The sequence below is a fragment of the Cupressus sempervirens genome, chromosome 3, assembly GCF_028749045.1.
Source record: "Cupressus sempervirens isolate cs-2001-9-10 chromosome 3, ASM2874904v1, whole genome shotgun sequence".
Taxonomy (NCBI): domain Eukaryota; kingdom Viridiplantae; phylum Streptophyta; class Pinopsida; order Cupressales; family Cupressaceae; genus Cupressus; species Cupressus sempervirens.
Genome location: NC_143120.1, coordinates 168,246,566 through 168,273,666, shown reverse-complemented (window position 1 = coordinate 168,273,666; position 27,101 = coordinate 168,246,566). Strand labels below are relative to the sequence as shown.

General features: G+C 36.1%; 1 protein-coding gene across 4 annotated transcripts in view; it reads right to left on the bottom strand.

The window, feature by feature from the left end:
• The window catches only part of LOC149565300 (uncharacterized), a 135,779-nt gene that overhangs the window by 48,098 nt on the left and 60,580 nt on the right, over nucleotides 1-27,101 (bottom strand). For all 4 annotated transcript variants that reach the window (XR_016362031.1, XM_089818834.1, XM_089818831.1 and 1 more), the window contains 7 exons: nucleotides 22,327-22,457; nucleotides 22,078-22,210; nucleotides 8,305-8,635; nucleotides 7,647-8,185; nucleotides 7,300-7,479; nucleotides 7,059-7,217; nucleotides 3,553-3,627 (listed from right to left, as the gene is read on the bottom strand). Coding sequence is in view for 3 of the 4 variants with exons in the window: in XM_089818834.1 (XP_089674960.1) it covers nucleotides 3,553-3,627; nucleotides 7,059-7,217; nucleotides 7,300-7,479; nucleotides 7,647-8,185; nucleotides 8,305-8,635; nucleotides 22,078-22,210; nucleotides 22,327-22,457 (1,548 nt within the window). In the remaining variant the exon portion in view is untranslated. The remainder of the gene's footprint in view (nucleotides 1-3,552; nucleotides 3,628-7,058; nucleotides 7,218-7,299; nucleotides 7,480-7,646; nucleotides 8,186-8,304; nucleotides 8,636-22,077; nucleotides 22,211-22,326; nucleotides 22,458-27,101) is intronic.

Below are 27,101 nucleotides of genomic sequence, written 5' to 3'. Positions count from 1 at the left end.
TTCTGTACAAACCGTACGATGTGTTTTCCTTGCTATCGACACCTTTCTACTATATCCACGGTGCGGTGTAACCCTCTCTTTCCGTGCAATCCGTTCATCGGGTACCATACGGTTGAATCTTTCCTTTTGCTAGGTTCATACGGTATGTTCTTCCCTTCAACTTCAGCCATAACCGCCTTTCCTTCTTCCGCTTCTCTGTATTCCTTCGGACATTCATTTTCCTCTCCTTTCTGACCTTCGTCAACCCTTAACATATTATAGCTCAAAAAGAGCTTGTAATCCTCCATCTGCCAATGGAGTAGGCCATTCACTGAGCCTAGGTCGTCATCATTCAACCCTCCTAATCTCAACACTCCTTCATCCGATTCTATTCTCTTCTTTCCTTCATCGTCACTCTCACCTTCACCTTCTGAGTGACGACGTTGCCTCCTCACCTACCATCTATGCGTGCAAGTCTATTATAAATCTTTGGCCTCCATGCTCCATGGATAGGGTATTTCGTTTCCAGTGCTTTTTTACTTTTGCTTGCACCAACTAACCTCGTCCAAAGATAGTGTCATACCCTCTTCTTTTCAGTGGAATGACCACAAAATCTAATAAACATGGTTGCGTTCCAATAGTTACCGGTTGTGCCATCAAGGTTCCCAACGGTTTGATTCTGTGTTGGTTCGCCATGAGTAACTAGAATGTAGGTGGCCACAGCGTATGTTGCCCTAACTTTTTCCATATAGAAGGTAACACATTCACACGTGACCCTTCGTCCACAATTGTGTCTGTAAGTACAACTCCCAGAATACCGATCTCGACAACTTTCGGGTGCCTTCCCGTCGTGAGTGCCAGTAGCATAGGGTTTATTGCCGTTGTTCCACTACCGTCCTTTCCTATTTCCTCTGTCGCTTTCGAAAGCGGTGTCATATTCAGAATGGTCGTCCTTAATTGGGGCATTGTAAGAAGGTCATTTAATTTAATAGGGACTTCTGTTTGCATTACTTGCCTTATCATGTTTTGTTTAGCTAACTTCCTCTTCGAGGTATCAACAGTGTCTTTTACTTGCAACTTACCTTTTTTCATCTATCTTTCCAGCTCTGTTCGTGCTTGCTGTAACCTCTCCTTTTCTTCTTTTGCATCAGTGTATTTTTCCTTCGTAGCTTGCTCACATGTAATGGCTAGTACCTTCTCATCACATGCTTTGATGCTTAACAAATTTACCCCTTGCTTTGGGCATTTTGAATCTTCATGTTCTCCCAGACCACACCATCTGCATAACAGTTGTGGCGTCTCCTTTGTGGTACAATCTTTAGGGAAATGCCCCCAGAGGTTGCACGCACGGCACTATATCATTGGCCGTCCATTCGCGTCGTACTATATCTGACTCCGGCCTCCATTGTTATTATTATTATCACCCCTTCCGCATTGATTATTGTTGTGATAACCCCTTGAGGTTGCATTGTTGTTTGTGTTTGTTCTGGCAGACACTTCCTATGCCAGTAATACTTGTTGGTGTCCTTTTGACTTCATATTAAACGGGCACTCCTTTATGGAATGTCCTGCAACCTGGCAGATATCATAGAATTGTTTCTTCGGGCATGAGCCCTTTATGTGGCCTTCCTCTTTACAATCCGTATACCACAATTCTCCTTTCAAGTCAAGATTCTTTTTCAAATTTTTAAACTATTTCATCATCCATAGCATATCCTTCTGTACCCATGGTTCCATTGATACCTTGCAACCACAATTCTTGGATAAATAAATGGATCTCTAGCACTTTGAATCTACTGAAAAACTTTAATATCAATATTCTCTTCGTATTTATGCTATGATATATTTTTTCTATTCAGTGCTATTCCAAACTCGAGGTTCAACATATCCACTTCCCATACTCATTTCAATATAGATACCCTTTCCAGCTCATATGTCCAATACTCAAAATTCTCTGGCACTGTACCATTTTTGCCTGATATTATAGCAACCAACACAGAGTAAACATTCTTTCTCAAAGTATAAAAATATTTAACTACATTGAAGGAGCTTCAGATATGAACTTTTCCAACATAACTCTGACCTATACGAGTAAACATGAAGATAAACTTGGTCCTAATACCACTTATTAGAAACATACAGAATGAGGCAGGACAGCAACCTCAAAAAAGAAATTCATTGACAGGATCTAAAACATTTCAAAAATGTTGAAACAATTTGCTATATGGCACATGCCATTACAAACAGATTGCAAATTTTAACTTTATAAAAACTAGCTGGCCTTTCATGGGGCACTCACAAAGATGCTATATTGCAGACTTTTCATTAAAGATTTCAATTCCCCTCGATTTTTACATTACCATTCCGCCACAATCCCCCTATCAGTCTCTCATCGTCCCTAAATTTACGCCCTTGGTCCCCTGGTCCCACAAACTCATCCCCACATTCCTCCACCCCCTGTCCCCACACTAAGAAACTCTATGGAACCATGTATTCAATCAAGCAAAGCGAAAAAACAACTGCAAAATTCAATTCCTACTTTGATTAAACATCATTATAAGCTTTCTTTCACAAATAAATGTCTCTATTGTTTGTTTTCTTTTATTTGCTTATTGCTTTGTCTTAACAATGATCAAAACATTCTGTTTATAACAATAAAGGAAGATAATCCTTTCTCTAAAATCCCTGTATTTAACCTTCAATTTTTATTCCTTTCTATCACTAACTTTTATCTGCTGCTCCTTTTAAGCCTACTTGAAAATTTGAAATCAATTTCTCCTACAAAAGCTATAGAGAAAGTGGGAAAGAAATGGATTTTAACAGAATACTAATCTAAACAACTAATACAATGAAGCAACCTAAATAGGCTATTCTCACTTGCCAAAATAGACATAGCTAAAACTATGAGTATGATGCATGAACACTATCTGAGATCTAAATCACTTCTCATCTTCCACTGGCTGGATTTTCTACAGAACTTTGAAATGCCAAGCACCATAAATCTAACAAACTTGCCAACTGATCTGATGACAACAATATGATATATTCTATGGATTAATCATTTAAATGATTGAAAAATGAAACTAGAACTTTTGTTAACACTTACAGCAAAAATTACTTTAAAACCTCCCAATTACAATGGTTTCGTTTACCAAAAAAAGAAATATACAAGGCTGCATTATGCCAAAATCAATAAATATTGCCAATATAAATGAGGATGAAATTCATTAGTATTAAAGTGCTTTAATTTGTATCATATTAAAAGTATAATGCAACAAAGATATTTGAAGGGAAATTTCCCAGATCTTTTCATGCCTGAAAAGGATCATGTAGCAGTACGTCTTCTTCCTAATATAGAAAGACCTTATTTGCTCCTAGATCACACACAACTTTAGTTTTTAAAATTATTAGTATATAGTATATACATCTACAAATAGGGTCTTCCTACATTTGCACAATAGATGTAGCATACAATTATTTCCAACCTTAAAAACTAAGCTTTTTGTAATGAATAAATTTCTTATGCAAGATTAAATCTTATATCCAATCTCAAATTCTATTTACCAAGCCTACCTTCAGTATAGGAACTGTCAAATCTGGATGTTGATGTCGTGCAAGTATCTCAAGCTCTAATGAAATAGAACGCACCTGTAAGATTCAAATGACAATATATGAGCATAAGTTTGTGTCTAGAAAGGTTGTATTCTGACAAATATCAGCTAAAGGTGAGGATTCCATCCACAATTGCTCAAAACACTATAATTGTAATAAGCCAAGTCACAGGATTCGCCGAATTCCATCAAGTTCGAATTTCAGTGAATTTTTACCCTTTCCGAACTTCTTCCAAATTTTATGATATTTAATATAATATTATTATTTTAATATTAAAATAAAATTGAATTATTTGGTTTAATTATTTAGCAATGCCAAACTGTTTTGACAGTTTTGTGGATATATTATTATAATTAAAAATAAATAAATTTATATAAGTAAAAATTTAATGGTGTTTTTTCCGAAATTTTACCCTTGCCAAATTTCATCCAAATTTTATGCTCGACAAACTCAAATTCAAATTTGAACCTTGTGACTTAGGTAATAAGCACTACAACAGCAAGTACCTATACAATGTAGAATAAAAAAAATCAATACAAAGCTCATGTGTGTAATTTGATTCCATGCTATGCAGACATGACAACCTTTTAGTATTTTACTGAAAGATGTTGCCAATTGGGTGTATTATTGAGCTACATTAAATAATTTCACTAAGGTTGCCATTTTAATTAAAATATTTTATCATGCACCTCAGTGTTCTAGCTCATTGGAAAGAGAATAGAAAGTTTTCAATTTCGAAAGGCTTTAGACACTCAAAAGTGACTTCAAGTGCGGAAAATGATTACAAAGTAAATTACATCACCTTTTAGAGTTACAAGGCTTAATAAATTGACAAAGTGATTTTCCAAGGGAGTCTTCCAAAAGTTCCCTATAAAGCATATAAGATGGGGGAATGAGAGCTCATTTGGTTGTTAATTTATTATTTTCTAATCTCTTTGAGAATATCCTAAGTGTTTATGGAGATTTGGACCGGGTCCATCTGAATCTTCCTGAGGGAAAAAACTTTCTTGAAGAAGACTAGCTATTGTGGTGAAAGATCTACTATAGCTAGAATTTGTTGGAGATATCTGAGGTTATCCACAGCGTTTTCAGATTTGGTATTTCTCTGTGTGGTATCTTATAGAGTCTGGATTACAGGAGATTTTAGCGCTGGAGTTTGGAGGGTTCAATGGGGATATGATGCAAGAATCACCTTCCTTTGATGGTTGTACAATTTCAGCGAGAGGCCGTACCTGCAAGAGGAACATAGGGTTTTAATAAGGTGCATCTAACTCTATTTGAGAAGGGTTTCCTGTTCATTTGGGTTCACCCAGCATGGAACAGCTCAAAGGAACCTTACTCGTGACAAAAAGATCAAAATTTGAAGTTTGGCATCCGGAGTAAGGGTTTCCTGTTGCTGGTTATAATTGCAAAATAAATATTACATACTCCAAATTTCATGGGTATGTTTGAAATATAGATGGACTACTAGCAAAGTACTCTCCGAGTTACAAAAACTAACTGAGTTTTCTACCTTGGCAAGTTTTTATGACTTTTACCGGCACGAAAAACTTGTAAAATTTTTGGCAAGAACTTGTCAAGTACTCGCCGAGTTTTTGTTAAAAACTCGGTCATTGTTCTATAACAGCAGCTAAAGGCAAAAAACAGCCCAAATCAGTTTCATTTCTCATTTCTTCACTTGTATTTTGCGGAGAGGGGAGAAGTCTTCCAAACACTTGCAAACTGATTTCAATCGATTTGAAGCAGACTTGAGGCGGGTTTGAAGCACATTTGTAGTGGGTTTGGAGTGGAGCTTTTGAAGAGGATGACATAAATGATTTGAAGAGGCAGGCTATGGAGGAAGGCATGGATTTGGTTTCACGTTGGATGATATTGAGTTGAACGAGTAGTCACTGCTAGTGCCAGGAGAAGCTAGAGGCAAAGCTATATCTAGGATTCAGGACAAGCCACAAACTGAGTTACACATACCAAGCAAGAAGGTAATCATGGCTAGCGCAGACTTCTAGGATTAGACCCTCTAGTTATACCTATCCCTTAGTTTATATTAGAACTAAGAAAAGGAAGATGCAACTGAAATGATGTATTTACTTTTAGTTTTACATAATGATAAAGTACTTACTATTTTGCTTCCAGCCATGAGTCTTCCTCAAGACAATGCAATTTTGTACCCTCTTTGTATTTAAGCTTGTGTTCTCATTTATTGACTCGTTGGATGTATCTTCGCATTGGGTTTTGCCAAAAAATGCATATCTAATTAAATTTAAGCAATTTTTTAAGTTGCCGAGTTTTTTCTGATAACTGGTCATGCTTTCCCGAATTTATTTTTCAGACCTTGGCAAGTTTTTGGCTATGGTCAGTTTTCCAGTTATGGTTTGAAATGTCCTGTTGGTGGTTATCATTGGAAAATAAATATTACATACTCCAGATTTAATGGGTATGTTTGAAATGGCATTGTAATGTGTTGATTTGGGTAGTGTTTATTTTTATACAACATTGTGAAATTAGTTCTGAAATTACTTGCAAGTTGTGGGTGATTCTGGCGTACTGTATTTAATATATTTTTATTCTTTTAATTGCTGCAAATGACTTATTATTAAAATAATTCCTGTATATCCATCAATCTCTCCAAACAAATAAAAACCAGTAAACAAAACAAAAAGTAAACAAGTATTCATATTGAAATCTATTATCACTTCAACTATGATGGTTCGAACTTGCGATTAAGGACTGTAAGAAACAACTAATGCTAAGATACACTTGACTCTTCGCTACTAACAACTTGTGGGAGACTATTTGTAATTGTTCTTCTAAGGCAAACGGTTAACTAGTTTACCTAGTTTTTGGATTGTAATTTCTTTAGCTGCAATATTTTCTGCTGCTACAGATGCCTCTCCTTATTCAACTGTTACTAGAATTTCATTATTATTCTTAAAGAACTTTCAAAACGGGACTTGTTCTCCACCACATGAAATATATCAAAGCCAAAATGCCATCCTGAATAATGTTAGTGAATGTTTTGATAGTTCTAGTGTGGGTTGTTAATCCTAAGCCACATGAAATAATATTAATCTAAGGAAAGCAGCAAAAACTAATTCATATCCCAAAAGTTCTAGAGATTGATAACATCACTGGCATTTGCACCAAAAATGTTGAGTGCTACCAGTTCCCTCTAAACCTACTACAACTCACACTCGCATACATTTTAGGTATTTGCTACTGACAACATTTCAATATCATATATGTTCCGTATTTCAAGATTTTCTGCATGTCACAAGCATGTTTTAATTCTTTAGCTTGACAAGTCATGGTCTAGTCGAAGGCATATCACAGTATGCAAAACAAAATCATATTCCTCATCTTAAGATGCATTTTTGTAGATCAACAACAACATTGCAAGTTGAAGGTATATGTATTCTGTTTAAACAACAAATCAATTAATCATAATTGCATTAAAGGCAGTATCATACTGGCTCCTCTAGTAATTGCAAGATATCCTGAACAGCACCAATAGAGGAAAGTATAGCAGCCAGTATGTTCGGCGCATGAGGATTGAGAGTCAAGTGGTGTAGTTGACGACATAACGAATTAATTATATAATCCAAATTTGCCACCACCATATCCTTTACCTGTTGGCAAAACAAAATGAATCAACACAATTCAATTAAGAGGAAATAAAATAGGGTCAATTCCAAAAGATCCAAAACCCACCGATGAATAACCAGCAAATGTGGAAAGCACTCTGAGTGCAACATCTGCTGCACCCCGTATTTGGTAATTTGAACAGACAAGCTTCTCCAACAACAAGCAAAGGGACGAATACAAGAACCCACTGGTTTCAAAAGATTTCCCAAGTGATATTCCAAATACACCAAACCCCTCTAATATAACCTGTACAGTGAAAATAAAGTGTATAACATTGGAGAAACTAAGATGAAGTGATACAGAAGTGCTTTTGACTTTTTCATACAGATAAAAACGATTCTAATCTACACAAGCAATGTGGTCCCAAAGCTACAGAGAGAACAAAACTTCCATAAAAATGCACACTAATGTACCTGTTGCAGCATTGCAGTATCCAGGAAAAAATGCCAAGGCAATTGCTGATTGCCTAAATTTTGTAACATACCAGGTGACGATAAATCAATAGGAAGATCCCAAATTTCAGAAGACATGTACTCATCCAATACACTACAAACACACTCAATAAGATGCTGACATAAATCTGTTCCTGCATTCAATTCCCACTTCTTTTGAGAACATAAAATATTCTCTTTTACATAGTCATTCAGACCACACTTATCACTGTCTGAAACTCCTGTCATTATCCCTGTGCTCTTTACTTGTAATATGCTTGTACTTTTGAACAAACTTGTGCATGTGTATGTAGCCCTACCTGATGCACCATAAATAATCTCATTTAAAACACATACTGAAGTAGCTGCATCACGTAGAAAATGGCCTGAACCATGACTGCTATACCAAGTCTGCGAATCTTCTTCTCTGTAGTCTCTTAAGCGCATCTCTGAAATATTGTGACGAAGAGACTCTAGTGGTGTCTCTATTAGATTTGATAAGGAAATTGCATCTGGACAACCTAGATTTTTGGAATATAGATAAAATTCAGAAAGAAATATAATTACAAAATTGTAATGAACAATGATCATTAACACTTTATTCAACTGAAAAGTAGAAGTATTAACACAAGTGCTATACCAGTCACAGCAGATAGGCCTGCAAGCCTTATAATCGCTGCAATCAATTGATAAAGTTTGTGACCACCAACATGGATAAACCAAGGAGGCATTCGGGGTAGCTGTTCATCTATTGGTGAATTTTCAAAGTATCTAATCAACTCTAACTCCTCTGATTGCAAAGCGTGAGAGTCCAACTTCTCTGTAGTAATATCCGAGTTCAGCTCTGAAATCACATGTAGATGCCCTGATGACTGTGTCTTATGATGTACCAGTTCTTCAATTGGACCAGTAAATGCTGAAGAGTGGCTCAGGAATTGCCTAATTACGTCAAAAAAGCGACCTATTGCACCCTGCATGAGCTTATTTAAACATTACAAACCCATGGGTATAAAGGAAAATGAACAACGCATCACAAATAAGAAAAGTATCCCATTATTCAATGAACCATTCATGGCAAGTAGAGAATCAACTAGAAACACCAGAATTGACCTAAACTTGGCTTGTTCTTGGTCTACAAAGTTGCGATTGAGAAGATGGACTGAGAAAACCATAGAAACATAATTCATCAAGCAGAAATACGCCAATACAAGGGAAGAAAGCCAGTGCAAACGGAGCCATTCCATAGAGGGCATGTGGGGATTTGAGCAAATGGATTAATGCAAGGGCAGTTAAACAAAGATACAAACATTTTGACATTGAAGATCATACTTTTAGTTGTAGAGCTTTTAATTTATCAACCTATCACTAAAACAAAATATCATCCCCAAAGCAGTACAGATTACAATCACCAATGGATACCAATCGAGAAAAATCCCCATTACAAACTTGCTAGGTACAAACACAATAAAGATGTAGTAATTACATTATAAGGACTAAAAAACTAAGAGCATACTTACTGGTGAGAATGAACAGATAGAGTGACATGTTATATAAATCAACGGACACATGCTCAAGAAAAAGCCCCGTTACAAACCTACTAGTTACAGACACAATAAATTAATAGTATTTACATTATAAGGACTAGAAAACTAATAGAAAACTGGTGAGAATGAACAGATAGAGTGACATGCTATATAAATCAAGGGACACATGTCCCATCAAGGTGAAATTTGGATCTCTTAATACGATTAATAAATAGTTGTGATTACATACATCTATAACAATTTAAACAGCCTAGGACATATAATACTATACCAAATAAATTGTTATGCATATACTAATTGGTAGATATAACTTCATGTGACCGCCCCCACTACAAATAGGTCTGGGTGCTAGTCCTGGTTCAAGTGCACTGGAAGTTCTCCTAGGGTCTATATATGCAAACACAAACCCGCTTCCAAAAAATGCATTGAGAAAAGAAAAACAGTTTTTTTCAGCATAGTTAGGCTTTGTAACTTCCAAATACATGGTTTCAATATTTACCAAGTACATTTGAGTTCATAAGGTCGTCAAGTGACTCGCACTTGAACACATATTGACATAAAACCCACACTGTAATGTTCCTGTCATAAAATAAATTATTAATTAAACTTTTGTCAATGGGCCAATTGATTTAGTATATCTTGGACCCATTTTTGTTTTAGTTTCCATAGGTAAGTGTAGCCGTCGGCTATCTTTATACACCCTCGGAAAGGTTTTGTCGACAGGTATTTAAACATGGCTTCTAGGTAGTCGATGGTATGAGATTTGGATTATTTCTTGGTATTGCAAATTCCCATTGGGATTCTCTGTTGTTCACTATTTCAGAAGTGAAAGATCTTCCCTACTTGGCTCACACGGTTTGGTGGGATTCAACCCTCACCCTATTTCGTTGCATGTAATACTTCTCTAAAATCCGGCAAATTGGAGCACCATCTTGTAGCAAATATAAATTGAAGGATTATATGTATTCAAATCTTCATTCTTGTTTGGATTTCTTTCATGAATTCGGATCTATAAGTTTTTGGTTGTAGGACGTAGCATTCCCCTTCGATCCGCACACCATCTGTTACCGTGGCTTAGCACAACTCACCATACATCTGCCCACCACCACACTACACGGCCATTTGGGCCTACCGTACGGCCATCCACCCCTATTGTCTCCATCGTATGGCAAACATTCTATTTCACCACAGTATAGACTATCTCAACAACCATACGGCCCACTCCACCAACCGTATGGCCTTCTTGTGTGCCTATTGTTTGACACCGTACGGCCTGTACCACCCTACCATACGGCCTAGTGCCTCATCACTACACAATCTTACCATTCCTTTCCCCCACAGACACGTTTTCACCTCTGGGATCATCAGACTCATTTTCTAAAGTGATTACTAGATAGGAACATTACAGTGGTATAAGAGCTTCAATCCTACCAGCTTGTCGATAGTGAATGAGAATTTATAGCCAGAAGAGAAGATGTCATTCAGTTGATAGAATGGCAGCAAAACCAGAACCCATGGCTGCCGAACTGGCAACACTACTAAAAGAACTTGCAAGGAATCAAGCACCGATCAATGATACTCACGACTCATGGAAAAACCTCTCAAGAAATTGGCAAACAATAAAATATACAGTGAATGAAATAGTCATAGAGCGGATTTTACGTCGAGAAAAGCAAACCCTCATCCAACATGCTCACGACCTTCCATGTCGTCTTTTCCCCCACGGACAGAAGCACCACATGGATGGAAGCAACCAACCTGTGTGGAAGTTCAAGAACAGTTGAGAGTAGACTAGAAGAATGCAAATTTTGATTAAGATATATCTTACAAAGACTATGCATATCTGAGAATGAGATATTCGAGACGTGGAAACCGAGGATATTTTAACGATGATCTCAGAAGGAAGTGGAGCAAAGTAAATTTGTCTCCATTTGACGGATCTAGATCCATATCTGCACAAGTGTGGGTAATAAAGGGCAATACTTACTTCCAGCTTAATCCTATGCCAGAAGAAGCAATTAAATTTGCGGCATTACACTTGGAGGGAGTAGTGCATGAATGGTGGCATCACGACATCATCACATTGGGGCATGACCAAATTAATACCTATGTGGAATTCACTAAGAGATGGATAGATCGATTTGATGGTAAAGATCCAAAACTTAATTTCAAAGAATTGGCACAATTGTAGCAAACTACATCGGTTGATCGGTACATTATGGAATTCCAAAAACTCTTTGTTTTGGTCACAGACATTTCCGAAAGAAGACAGATAGTGCTCTTCATGGACGAACTAACAGAACCATTGAAGGGTTGGGTAAAAGCGTTCAATCCTACTACCCTGTCGAAGGCCATTAAGAAGGCTCAAAGTATGGCATCTTCATCAATATCATCCTCTTGAGGCTACTCACATTCCAAACCATCGGTGTTTCCCAGAGATAAATATACTAAACCTTCGCCGAGGAAGCCATCATTAGACGAAGCTACCAGATAGGAGCTCCAAAGGAAGAAAGTATGTTTCAACTGCAAAGGACCATGGCAACCTAGGTACGGATACCTTGGAAAAGGAAAAATTCACTACAATGAAGTCATGTTCGATGATGAAGACAAACAGGGAGATCTACCCTCCGAAGACAACCATCCCAACGAGGACACCAAAATGGTTAGTCTAAACTGTACAAAGAGATTTGCAGCATTAGTACAGCACGGACGAACTATCACCTTAGCTGGGAGCCCAAGGTGTACGGTGTTTCATGTTCGGGGAACCCTTCAAGGACAAAGAGTCATGATGATGCTCGATAGCGAAGCCACTCTAAACTTCATAAACTCATCTATGGTGAAACAAACAGGTCTACCTACTAAGACACACACAGGACTCCAGGTCAAGGACATCGGAGTGACCCTTCTACCCTATCACACCTTGTTCCCCAACTAAGTATCACCATGGCTAACCACACGGTGACAGAGGATTTCTTCATAGTGGACCTAGATGATTATGGAGGTTATTCTAGGCATACAGTGGATGGAGACACTTGATGAACACACTCAGAGCTTCAAACGAATGGACTTCACTTTTGTTGTCGATGGGAAGAAGGTTGTTCTCCGCGGAATGGCCAATGAGGGACCGAAGGAAGTTCAACACATCCGATGGAAGCAATCTTTCAGCATGATGACCTTGATTGGGCTCCACACTATTTTGTCTCAGCAGAACCCATGAAAGGACAATGGACACCTCCCCAGGATGGCAATCTTCAAAATATCTTGAGTGCTCATGATGAAGTTTTTATGGACATTCCTCCAGGCATACCTCCTCATAATGGGATTCAACATACTATCGAGCTAGAAACAGGCGCCAAGCCAATCATAACCACACCCTACTGCCATCCCAAGAAACTCAAATATGAGATTGAAAAGACGATTCAAGAACTAGTTGAGAAAGAATGGATCTGTCCCATTTCTAGCCCTTTTGCATCATCAATGGTATTGCTCAAAAAGGACGAGACGATGCGCATGTCTGTGGACTACCAGGCATTAAACAAAAACACAATAAAAAATAGATATCTTATTCCCAGGATCAATGAGTTGTTGGATGAATTACATGGTATGGTTTATTTTCAAAAATAGATCTTTGTTTCGGATACCATCAGATCTACATGAGGAAAGAAGATGTGGAAAACACGACCTTTTGTTGTCACTACGAACATTATGAGTTCTTGGTCATGCCCCTTAGATTAATGAATGTGCTCGCAACATTCCAGTCATGCATGAATCACATGTTCAACAAACAATTGCGTAAGTACTTATTGGTATTATTTGATGATATCCTTATTTATAGCAAGACATGGGAAGAGCACCTTAAGCATCTGGATGAAGTCCTAAGGATCATGAAGGATCAGTCTTTGTTTGCCAAGAGATCCAAGTGCAAATTCAGTCTAATAAAAATATTGTACCTAGGGCACATTGTCAATAAATATGGAGTACAGGTTCATCAGGAGAAGATTCAAGCTATTCTTGATTGGCCTCCCCCAAAATCATTCTCTGAGTTGCAAGGGCTATTTAGATTGTGTAGTTATTACCAGAGATTATTAAAAGGATTTTCTCAGCTCAACAGCCCATTCACAGATCTGAATGGAAATGGCTTCTTCCAATGGAATGAAAAGGCGCAATGCACTTTTGATAAGTTGAAAGAAGTAATAAGCACTTGTCCAGTACTCACCTTACCTGACTTCACTCAACCATTCATTTTGGAGTGTGACGCATCTAGAAAAGGCATTGGCGTGGTACTAATGCAAGATCGACACCCCATAGCCTACGAGAGTTGGAAACTTACACAAGTTGAGTGTCTATATTCCATTTATGACAGAGGTGTTAGCCATCGTTCATGCACTAACCAATTTCGACCAGTATCTGGTGTGTGCAAAGTTTGTTGTCCATACTGATCATAATAGTTTAAGATATTTTCTAATGCAATGGGACTTGAACAAAAGGCAACAAAAATGGGTAAGCAAGGCTCAGGCTTTTAATTTTGACATTGAACATGTAAAGAAAAAGAACAATGTGGTTGCAAATGCTTTATCCAAGAAACCTGCTCTCTGCTTACTGACTTAGATTTCAACGGACTCGAAAGCACATTTGTTGGTGGAATATTCCAAAAACACATTTACTTGTGAGTTAATGGATGGCAACACAGGATGATCGATACCAAGTGGTGAATGACATCATTTATTATTAAGATTGGATATACTTAGTGCCTGAATCCAAACTGAAGAAGAAAATCTTGAAGGAGGTACATGATTCACCTTTGGCTAGGCACCCAGGCTTCCTCAAAGCTTACAGACAACTCATGCAAAGGTTTTCATGATAAGGTCTTAAAGGAGACACATTGCAGTTTGTAGGAGAGTGTGCGATATAAACAAATCCGAACATACTCTATCCGTCAGGTTATTGCAACCTCTGCCTATACCAGAACAGAAGTGGGAAAGTATCTCGATGGACTTCATTAAAGGACTCCCTAAAGTGAATGAGAGGGATTGTATCTTCGTGGTGGTTGATAGACTGATAAAGTATGCACATTTCTTCGCCATCCCCTCAGATTTTTAGGCCGCAAAGGTAGCTGATCTATTTTCCAAAGAAGTCTTCCATCTAAAAGGGTTACCTCGAAACATTGTTAGTGATCGGGATGGACAATTTATCAATATCTTCTGGACAATACTGTTTAGGTTGGCAGAAACAAAATTGTCACCAAGTACTAGTTACCACCCTCAAACAAACAGATGGATGGAGATTGTGAAAAAGTGGTTAGAACACTACCTTTGGAACTACGTTTTGACACAACGGGCGTAGGTCAAATGGATGCACCTCGGGGAATATTGTTACAATACCACCTACCACATGTCCATCAGAATGGCACCTTTCAAAGCACTATATAAGTATGAACCACTTTCATTCATCGACATTGTACCAAGTGACAGTCATGCACCACGAGCGAGGGATTGGCTACAAGAGGGGCAAGACATCCTGAGATGGCCGAAGGAAAACTTATAAGAGGGCACAAAATCAACAAAAGATGTAGGCTGATAAACACCGCATCGAGAGAAGTTTCAAGGTGAGAGATTTGGTCTATCTCAAGCTTCAACCATTCAAGTAATCCTCATTGAAGGTAACAGGGAAAGAAAAACAGAAACCACGATTTTATGGCCCTTATCATGTTGTTCACCGCATCGATGAAGTTGCTTATGAGTTGGAACTTCCGAAAGGGAGCCCCATTCATAACATTTTTCATGTCTCCTGCCTTAAGAAAGTTGTGGGGAAAAACATCAAGGTAGTTGCAGACCTTCCACCGCTCATTGAAGGGCAGCCCATATTGGAACTAGCCGAGATCATTGAAGTTCGCGAGAAGACCCTACAGGGGTGAAGTAATATTTGGTACATTGGAGACACTTGTCGTTGGATGAAGCAACGTGGTAAGGTGACCACATTTTAGAGCATCTCACACTGTGTTTGCTTGAGGACAAGCAAAATTTGGGACGGAGGGACTATGATGTACCTATCATAATATAAATTATTAATTAAACTTCTATCAATGGGCCGACCGATTTTGTATATCTCGAACCCATTTTTGTTTTAGTTTCCGTAGGTAAGTATAGGCATCGGCTATCTTTGTGCACCCTCAGAAAGGTTTCCCCAACGGGTATTTACGCATGGCTTGTAAGTAGTCGTTGGTATGCGATTTGGATTTCTTCTTGGTACTACTAATTCCTGTTGGGGTTCTTCGTTGTTCACCATTTCGGAAGTGAAAGATCTTCCCTATTTGGCTCACGCAATTTTGGTGGGATTCAACCCTCACCCTATTCCGTTGCATGCAATACTTCACTCGAATCTGGCAAATTCAAGCACCATCTTGTGGCAAAAATAAATTAAAGGATTATAATTGTTTAAATCTTCATTCTTCTTTGGATTTCTTTCATGAATTCGGATCTATAAGTTTTTGGTTGCAGGACTTAGCATTCCCCTTCGATCCACACACCACTACCCCTGTTGTCTCCACCGTACAGCAGACATTTTGCTTCACCACCGTACGGCCCACTCCAGCAACCGTACGACCCACTCCACCGACCATACGGCTTTCCTATGTGCCTATTGTCTGACATCGTACAGCCTGTACTACCCTACGGTACAACCTAGTGCCTTATCACTGCACAATCTTATCACTCCTTTCCCTCACAGACACTAATGGAGCCCTTCTTTTTTTTGCAAAAAATCAGGGCCTCCATTTATGACATTGGAGGTTTGAAAATGGATAATAATTGATGTAAAATAATCTCATAACCAAATACTGGTCAATGAAAATGATAAAATCAAATATATACACAGTACAGTTAACACCTGTCTTTTAATTCCAGTCACTTTGAAGTTGTGGTGTAACTCCGTGTTAATTAAGGGTTGTGAATGGACTTATAATGCTTCTCTAATCAGCAAGGTGACCTGCTGAAGTATCCAAAGTCAGTGACAGTCATACTCATGTTTTGATACCGTCATTTGAAATCTACTTTATCATAATCATTTCTAAAAGATTGATCCTTTTTCAAACATTATTCCCCACCATTGGACAGAGATTCCATATCCTTGGCTTATGTCTGATCATCAGAACATTGTTATAACTGTCATGAAAGTAACAGTCAGGAGCTGTTCATTCCTTGGAATTTGTTTATCCCTTACAACCATCCCAAGGACATATTGCTCCCTTTAGAAAGATTTAATCATGGAAAATATGTATCATATATTAAGTGAGCTAGAGAGATTTGATGGCATAGTCTGAAGAAGCAATACAAGATATAGAAGTAGACACGAAAGATGTTTTCAAATTAGAATATTTGTGCAGAGATATTTGTTGTGGGAGAGCATAAGAATTCTGATGAAGAGGAAAACCAAATAAGCATCCATCATCTGAAGCCATGATAGAGATGGTAGTGTGCCAGAAATAAGAGTGCCTCATAAATTTGAAAATTCTCAAACCAGTGATATATAAAGCAAAAATCATTAACCCATTAGCATGAAAGAAACCTGATGGTAAAGGAAGTGAATTGGTTTTCCAATCATGTCAATATCAATGTTGTGTTCATCAGCAAACAGTATTGATTAGTATTGGCAATCATTATTAAACGTACAATATCCAGCAAATGAAAAGGAATCTCCAAATGCTTGGAGATAACCGGCAACGATGAATATTCTGGAATTGACAGCATGCCGTCAGCAACATGTTTTTATTTGAACAGAGCCCTGTCACCCTTTGCACAAGTGTATGAATCAAGAGTACAAAATACAGTGGAAGATAAAACGACAAATGGAGTCTTGAGATTACCCACATGTCTATCTTTGAAACATCCATCATATGAAGGGTATCATCCATACGGAGCGGCAATATCATACCTTCAAGGAGGAATATGTTTATAGCAAAGAACGAGTACAAGTTCATCCCATACAAGTGATTGAATCAATAGGAAATTTGAAGGCAATCATATGAATGGCGGCAACTCAACTATCGGGAGCAGCTTTAAACAAATCAATAATAAAATGCATAGTTCCAATACATATGATATGTAAGGGAAAGATATATCAAAGAAGATTAGAGTTGATTAAAATAATTATGTTATGAGAAACTGTGATTTATATTTTGGAGACACAACCTTTGAAATTTGAAAAGTTGTGTTGCTTTTGTTCTCCAACATATAAAAGGGAGATCATTTACCCAAACCAGAGATATTCAATATTTGGACATACACATCCATATTCTCAAAAGAAGTATTTTTATATTACTTGTACGGAGGGATAAGGAGTATATTATGACTTCGTAATATAAACCCTATTTATTTTATTTTTATAATAAAATAAAATGTCTTTTGTTTATTACTAAATGGCATGGAGATTTAAACTGCAGGTGAATCGCTCTTTGTAATTTTTTTTGGAATCTTGTATACAATTCAAATGTTGAATAAGTGAACATAGTCATTTAGCATTTTAAATTTGATCATCGCAGCTATTGTGAAATAAATAGTTGTTTCCGCATCTATGTCCAATTTGTCTCCCTATCAGAGGAGTTAAAATTCAATCTGGACTAATTTAAAATTGCATATATATTTGATCTATTGCATCTTGATTATTTAATTGTTGGTAGTATAAGTGCTTAAGAACTTTATAAAGTTGTACATGAAAATTCACTAAAGTTGACTCTATTGTTCGGATGAGCAGAGGCACTAGTCTTTTTATTATTGAAGTCAGAAAACCTATAACTTCCTTCCTACAAGCATCAAATTAATTATTATTCAATCACACAAAAAATTCAACCATTATCCAGTATCCAATTTTCATTTTAATCGAGTTCAAGGATCTTGCTAGTCAAAGAACCCCAAAGCTTAAATTCTCTTTAGAAAAGCTCTGAACCAAGTGATCAGGTTCGAGGAGAAGGTCCACCCGCTTAGGTGTAGCGGAGCCTAAAGTGTAGGGGAATTGATAAGTATTCCCGTTCGTTGGCCAAAACTAATTGAGAAGTCCTATCGGAGAAGTGGCAGGCTCTTGGATTTCCAATCTGCAGTTTTGGGAACCAATAGACATGTTTTCACCTCCAGGATCATCAGAGTCATTTTCTAAGATGATTACCAGATAGGAACATTACACACACAAGACTGCAGGAAATAGATGACAAATATACTGTAGATGCTGAAAAACGTTGATACAGATCTATTTAACTACATTCACCAGTCCTTTGTAATTCACAGCTGCAATTGAACTCTTTCAGTTCATGATTAAAAGGGTTGAAGAAAAGATTCTGCAGATATCATGAAGACATGTTTGTTTTCCTTATTTTGTGCAACACTGACTCAAATTGCCAAATTTATTTTACATCCATTCCGTTGTAGGAAAATTGAATAAATAAAATATACGGAGAAGAATGCTGAATTACAAGAAGGATGACACCAACAGATAAACACATAAGCAGCAAACCATTCTCACTTATTAATCAGCGGTGCATACAAAGTATAAGGATGTGCAATCACCAAGTAACCACCCTTCAATCGCTGCGGTTAACTCATAATCAAGAGACATATAAGCTAGCAAAATAAACCATAAACTAAAGTATGCGAGCATACATTCAACAAACTTGAGCGTTGGTTCTAGTAAAGTATAGGTGTTCGTTCGGGTTCAAGTACACCAATACAAAAAATATTTTTTATGTACGCGTACAATTATGTGTATGTGCGTGCAAAAACATGCAAAATACAACTATACAGATGTGAAAATATATTTGATAATTCACACTCAAAGCATCCACTATATAGATTTAAAATACTTCTTTTTGGCCCTAAATTGCAAATTAAATTTGACACTAGATATTGATATTGATAAAGGTAATTGACAATTCAATACTACATAATAAATGTCAAATCATTACAATACTTGGAAATATTAAATAATACACGTAATCAAGAATATCTGACTTGCTATGTCGAAAAAGCATCTTGATCTAAATCGTCAATTGGTTCAACTTCATTTGAACCACAAGCAATCACAACCCCACTCCTAGTAATTGCATCAAGTGTAAAAGCTTCTTCGTCTTTTTAAGAGACCCTAACATACTCCAAAACCAATTCATTCAAGTTGGCACACCCAATTTTATGTCCGAATTCATTGTTGCATCATGAACTTTTTTGCTGCAGCATGTGTGTGTGTGTGTGTGTGTGTGTGTGTGTGTGTGTGTGTGTCTGTGCGTGCACACATATGTATATACATTATTACATACATAGATATTTATATGCATACACGTATACATATACATATACATATATATACACATACACATACACATACACACACATATATATACACATATACATACATACATACATATGTATGTATGTATGTATGTATGTATATATGTGTGTGTGTGTGTATAGATAACTTATGGACGAACCCGAATCGGCATCCTAGCTAGAATCTGAACCAGCAACTTAGATTTAAATAAATGCTGTTTATATGGATTTATATGTTATCATGGATTCTTGATGTTTAATGTTAGTACTTGTGCACTTAGACGTTATCCTAAATTTTTCATACTTGGTGATTTTCATAATCCATCTCCATTAATTAATATTTTTTGTACGACTTATGCCAATATTACCTTATATATACACTACAATTGATATAATTAATTTGAAAGTAATAATTGGAAATAGATTGCATTTTTCAACTTAAATTGGAATTGTTATTATAGGGCAAAAATCAAAACAATCCCTGTAAGGACATCACACCATTTTCCACAATTTTACCAAAGCCAACAGCCATCTAAAATTTAGGTTCTCAAAACAACCCACAGCACACACAAAACCCTTTAAAGTTTAAAACCAATATATACCTGCTAACCTGACATCCTGATATCAATATATTCCTAGATCCTTAAAATGGGGGAGAGAGGAGCTGGCATTCTTTTACTTCATCAATGCATTTCGTGCTCCACACTCAAATCCATGCGAAAGGAACACATCTTGCTTCAAAATTGCATGGGACAGCAAAAGGAATGTCTCTACTTGTTGAGAAACAGCTCTGAGTATCAAATATTAATACTTGCTCAATATATATAGGCACTTGGTGATATCTAAATTGATACATAAAAAAAAAAGTGTCCCAAAACTGTTGCACCAACATTTCAGCAAGGTGCCTCTTAAAAGAACCAGATGGCACTTATCGAGCTTTGCTCCATAGATACCTATACTTCCACACAGAGACTGTCCAAAGAAAATTCTACTTACTAACCACATGCTGCTGAATCGGCAGCACCAATGCACTTAAAATGTAGTTGGAACTCTCCTCTTCTTACCAGGAAAGGCTACCCAACAGCCTTAAAAGGGAACCCCTAAATCTCTCAAAGCTCAGCACTCTTATTCTGGTTATTGACAGCCAAACATCCTATGCATTTCCTTGGCATTTCAGAATATTAGCTTTTTATATTTTCCCCTACTTGAAGATGCTTCTTTTAGCCATTTTGCAATTTATATAACCAAGCCTCTTGGCCTTTAGAGCTTGCAAAATGCTTCAGACAATTGGTAATATCTCTTTCTCAAATAAAATACTCTTTTATCAAAACAAGAAGTTCTTTAAAAGTATTTCTACCACTTAATTTTTTAACTTACCATGCATATTAAATTTTGATTTATATAAAAATATTATATTATTAGTAATTCAATGCCATCTTGTTCAAGCTTACTAATTAACAAAAGTTTTTGTGAGTGATTAATATTTATCTTGTACATGTTAAAACTTAACACGTTTATTTTCAAATAGCTGCATGATATAAAGTTATGAACATACAAATTAATCTAACAAAGTATGGATTATTTATAGACAATCGTTAATATAAAATTATAAGGTATTTAAAATTAGAAATGTATTTATTATGTATAAATACACTGAAAATAATAAAGAAAACAGGAAAATTCTATTATTAACACTCAAAGACAAAAAGCTTCAAATTCACAATATTTTCCCGAACATTTATCCTAGCCAAACACAAATTTTAAAATTCGAATTGTGTGATATAAGCCTAGCATATCGTGCTTGCATAGTCGATGCTGGTGATCTTATCTCATTTTCCAATAAGTTATATTCTCCAGTGAACATTAGATTACTGTTGAAATTGAGACAAGTACATTATATAGATAACAATCTCTCTTATTTTTCTAACGCTGCCATTGTGTATGTTTCACCACTAACAATACAAAATTGAAGCATCTAACAATACAAAATTGAAGCATCTAACAATACAAAATTGAAGCATCTCACACTTATCAACTCATATGGCCATCCTTATAAACACCGTTACCAGGTTTTTCGAAATTGATTTCTTTGGGAGAAAAGAATTTGGAAATCCAGAATTTTCACTAAAACAATCTGTAAATCTTTTATAGAAACTCAAAAGTACAGAACAAAACAGGCAAAACAAACTAGCCCAAAGAAATTGGACGAAACCTGATTTGATATCTATGCCTACAACAGCTAATCTATAAACTAAGATCCTTGACATCTATAACCAGTAAAAGGAATATCAAATAAACATGAGAGATTTCTGAAGGTTGTCAGAATTGGCATGTTGGTTCCAAAAAGGATATGTATTTTCCCCACTTAAGAATAATTTCACCTAATGCAAAGGAACAAATCTACACAATCTTATAGTAACTAAATCAGCACATAATTAGGCATTTGCCTAAATTATCTCAAAACTTTAAAGAACTTGTAAAGACCTAACCATCACTTAATTAGGATCCCAAAAGTATTCACTTCAATAAGTTAAAAAAATTGATTAAACATAAACCACTTACAGGGGAACCAAACAGCTGACAGCTCACACCTTTGGGACCTGCAAAATACATGGCTGCAAGCAACCTACGAGCATGTATTAATGTAGTAGTTCCATCTCCTCCAAGTATTGTTTTAGGCAATCTTTCCATCAGTCTGCAAATTAAAACACAAATGAAGTTGATCACACAGAAAATTTGCAACAGAAAGATTGATTTATTCAGAATTAAAGGCTGCGAAATAAATACAGATTAATTACAGCAGCAACGAACCTGCTAAAGACCCTATTTAGTTCATTTTCTTGTTTGAATTTCCCATCTGATGAGAATAGGACTGATAGAAAACTATGAGCGGTCAAAGAAACGCTTTCCCAATCATCACAGACTAATGCTAATAGGCACTCCTGCAAGGAAAAATGAAGAGTTTAATTTCTCACATAAAATAACTGAACAAACCAAACAAATGCTCTCCAAACCAAAAGAGGCAACAGAAGCAACTATAAAACAATAAAACAAAGGGAAAACGTAATAACATTAATACTTAATAGTAAAGAAGGAAAAAGAAAGAAATAATATGAATGTCAATAAATAGCTAAAATAAAGTAAATGCAAGTCAAAGATACAATCAGATAGTAAGAGACGAGTACTAGTATTATAACATGTTGCAATACGAAGATCACTGAGAGAGGGGTGAATCAGTTATATATAAAACACTTTTTAACTTTTTACCTTTAAACCAATTACATATGCAGTGATTACTTCAACATCATTATGTGTATATGCTTAAGATGCAAGAGGATATAAACAATAAGATATGTGCACACCTTAGGATCATTAACACTTTGTTTACAGTGGAAAACCACTTTCTGAATATCTTTTATTAAGCTTTTAATGGCAAACGGTTAGAGCACCCATCCTAGGAGCACCTACCCCTTACAAATTAGAAGCACCCACTTCATGGAGCACCAGCCCCACACAGATTTTGAAGCACCAACTTACTTGTACAAAATACAAATAAAGATTTTATGCAAAGTAAATCACAATAGAAATCTTATCAACAATAATAATCATAGCATTCTGCATCTCTGACTACAATACAATAATTTTAATGTCTTCTTTCTTTTTATTCACTTGCACCAATCAATGACAAACATGCCATCACACAAATGTGTCGCCATTAATTCATGATCGACATATTCAAGTATGCATACACAGCCCTGTCACAATACACAATACAACATTTGCTCATAACAATAATATTCAGATATGCATCTTCAAACTTAAAACAGTGATCTTCCCTTTCAAATGACCTGCAACAACAGAAACACCTGATATATTTCTACCGATCATCTTCATATTATTCTTGTCCATATAATCATGTATCAGCAATCCTCAACTTGTAACATTCAAATATAAACTATGACAATATTAGTTCAAAAAACAAGTTACACCGACTTGCAAAGAGACCCTGTCAATAATCACGTCTGACTGCAGTGTCAGTGACATAAATATTTGTTCATGACCATGTCATATCTTTCTTCCAGTATTAAGATCATTTCACAACCAACATTTACTTACAGTCATGAGTACTTTTACTGTCAAGACTAACATATTGTGGAATGAGATATATTAATCAATTTCTTCGTCACAAAGTAGAGATTGAATCGGAGTTCCCATCAACAGGTAGATACATTAATCTTCCCTGTACCAATTAGTGGCAAACCGTTAACAAATAGTCAACCCTTTCTCTGTTCTGTTAAGCTATTGCAAACTGTCATTATTTCTTCCTCTCTGAAGCATAACAAAGAAAGACATAATTTACCAATTTACTGGTTAGCAATGTGTAGAATCTTCAAACAGCTTTCCACCCTACATTTACAATCAGCAAATATAAATAGAAAGAGCGGACTTTAAGAAAAGTTATACTATCACAGGTGCACAGTCAGTAATTTATCTCTGCCAACTTCTGTCTTTCGGCTTTCTGCATTTATCTTCATACAAAAATCTTCACTTTTAATGAAATGTCTTCTTTCCAATCAACCAACACAATATAATAGTCTTCTCACATATACTCAAACTCTTCAAATTGTCTTCTCTTCCAAACCACAATCTCAGTTTCTGTCTATTGACTTCTATATACAAAAGAAAACTGTTTTGTAACCAACTTTGGACTATTGAATAACCACATGAATCTGAAGTTCTAAATGATAAAACATTTCTAAAAGTGTATAGCAGATTGGTGGTTTATCTTTTAATTCATGTTTCTACAAAACACAAACTATCATGCTCCATATGAATCACTTTCTCTGTTAATCATTAACTTCCAACAGTTAAAAACAACAACTTACCTTTACAAATACTTTGTGCTTTTACTTGATAAATTGGTTGAAATCAAAGACTTACAAAAACCTTTAAAAATGACTGGTACATATCGTAAATGATATGTATTGTAGATTCTTTAAGAAGTGCCATTTTCTGTCATCATACCAATCAAACGATATCTTTCAATGTAATCAAACTTTATGAATTTAGTCTGTGAGCCATATACCAGTTCTCATCAAAATCGATATCATTTCCTCTTTGAAGAATCCGATCATCATAACAGATTGGTTAAAAAACGATATCCATAGCTTTAAAAAATTTAATGCAGATTGCCTTTTGATAACAAGAACCGCTTTTCAATAACAAACGATGGCTGGCAAAGGATTTCAATTATATTTCAGATCAGTTTTGTTTATCATTAAACATTCCCAATTAATATGAACATTGGTGTGATCTTTACAACTGTAAGATCGGTTCAACATTATTTCCCTTAACTTTCAAATTGGTTGCAAACTGATTAGTCTACTAAAACATAAGCAAGTTGATTTGTCTTATGAAACAAAATCAATTTCCATTCTTATAGTATTTCATATAAGTTGATATCAACTTAAGCATAAGCAACTTTTTTAATGAATATGAATCAGTTCCCATTAGAGCATCAAACACCAAATAAGACTATGATACCTTATACCAAATACATTGATCAAAGGAACTACCACTGTAGATACACTTTCGCTTAAATTTCTGTAGATGTACCATTATCAGGCAAAGTTCCTATCACTGTAGCTACCAATGGATCAACTAGAGACAACATGTTTAGTTCATTAATCGTCATTCATCAACATGATTAGAGTTCTCATTGACTGTTGATAAACACCACTAGTTCTACTAATAACCAATTGACAACCTTTTGACATCACTAACAAACACTGCCAAAGTCAACATCAGCATTTACAAGATTCAGTGGCCTTCCAGGTGAGGCAGTCTTCCAGAGGCTGGTGGCCTCTTGCCTCGGACTCGGCTGAGTCCTGGGCAAGTTTCCATGGACTCACCGAACTCAGCAAGACCAGTTGGTCTGACTCTGTGATCGGCCAACATAAAAAAAAAGATCAAAAAAGCACATATTTTAATTGTTTATGGTATGTATTGCATGTCTAAGATCTAAAAAGGTCATTCATCACTTGCGAACAAAAACAAGAGAGAAAGAAGGCTTGGGAGAAGAGTATTGGGGTTTTAGGAGATAGATTGGCAAATCGGTTGACTCTCGTATATTGGTTGTTGATTGTTTGCATCACTTTGTAGATTGCATCTAAGCATTAAGAGGAGTTAAAAGAAGCATTTATAGGAGGCTTCTACAAGCTTGAGTTCCATTTCCATTTTTTGAGCAAATTTGAAGAGGTAAGTTACATTTCTTTGTGTTGTTTTGTAAAGAAATTTAGATTCATGAATCTTTTTTTGTTTCCATTTGTTTTAGTCTTTAGATTTGTTTCATTTCATGTTGACAAAAAAATTGAAAAGCAAGCAGCCCAAGTGTATGTAAATTTGATTCTCTATATTGTAGGTGGTTATTATCTTTTATTTATGATATATTGCAGCAGCAACAACATCATGTATCAGCCTAAGGATAGCAAATCTAGGCATAAATTTAACCCTGCTGTAGTATCAAGGGATAAGGCTTGTTTCCAAGCCATTCCTGGCCAAAAAAAAGTTGTTACATGTTGGCATTGTATGTTACCACATAATGGGGGAGTGTAACATCCCATTTTTCCAGCCTTAACTAACAACTATCATATTATTGAACACAGTTACTTCTTCATATTCATGAGCATGAGAAGGCAGTTATAACAGCTATTTAGATGTTCATATGAAAGAATTTAACGACTATAGCAGATTAAAGCATTCAATCGACAAATGCAATATATATAAGTGTCATCATAACTATCCATTATTGTAACAAGCTATTTTTCCATAACAATTTAAATATAAACAAAAGATACATTACTTTTCGTAATCATATGAAAGTCAACTATAACAACTAATTCACATATTCAAATGAAAGGAATCAACAATTATAACAAATTAACTCAATCCTAGTCAATTAAAAAGAGAGTAACTAATTTAACCATATTAACCGACTAAACATATCTTCCACTGAACTTGCAAGAACTTAAAAGTAAAATGCCCGTTAGAAGAAGATAACTTGAATGCAGATCATATCTTTTTCTTGTACAAGTCCCAGCATCTGGTGGAGAGGAGAGCATTGTCAAGGGCTTAACCTCCCAACCGCAGACCTTTAAGTATCCCAACACAATCTGAACTAAGAAAGGTCCTCCATACACTAGAATTAGGCTTGGAACACCACTGTCTTGCCACTAAGCATCCTGGTGTTAGAGTGTCAGCTACACAGCCAACTAGGCTATGAATACCTTCCATCAACCTATTAAACAAATGCTAGCAACCACGACCTCTAACATCAACAAGCATGTCACTAACCTATCTTGACCAAGGATTTGTGTGGGCACTAGTACCCAATCACCCACCACTCCACTTGACAAACAAGACTTATACTTTGGACTACCATCAGCTAACTCAGTTCGTTAAATTGCTTATATATATTATTTGTTTATTAGTTATTGATTTATTTCTCTTATCATGCAAGGATAATGTGTTGTTCATTGATCATAAACCCACACCCTTCAATTATGAGTTATCGTCACCTCTAGTGA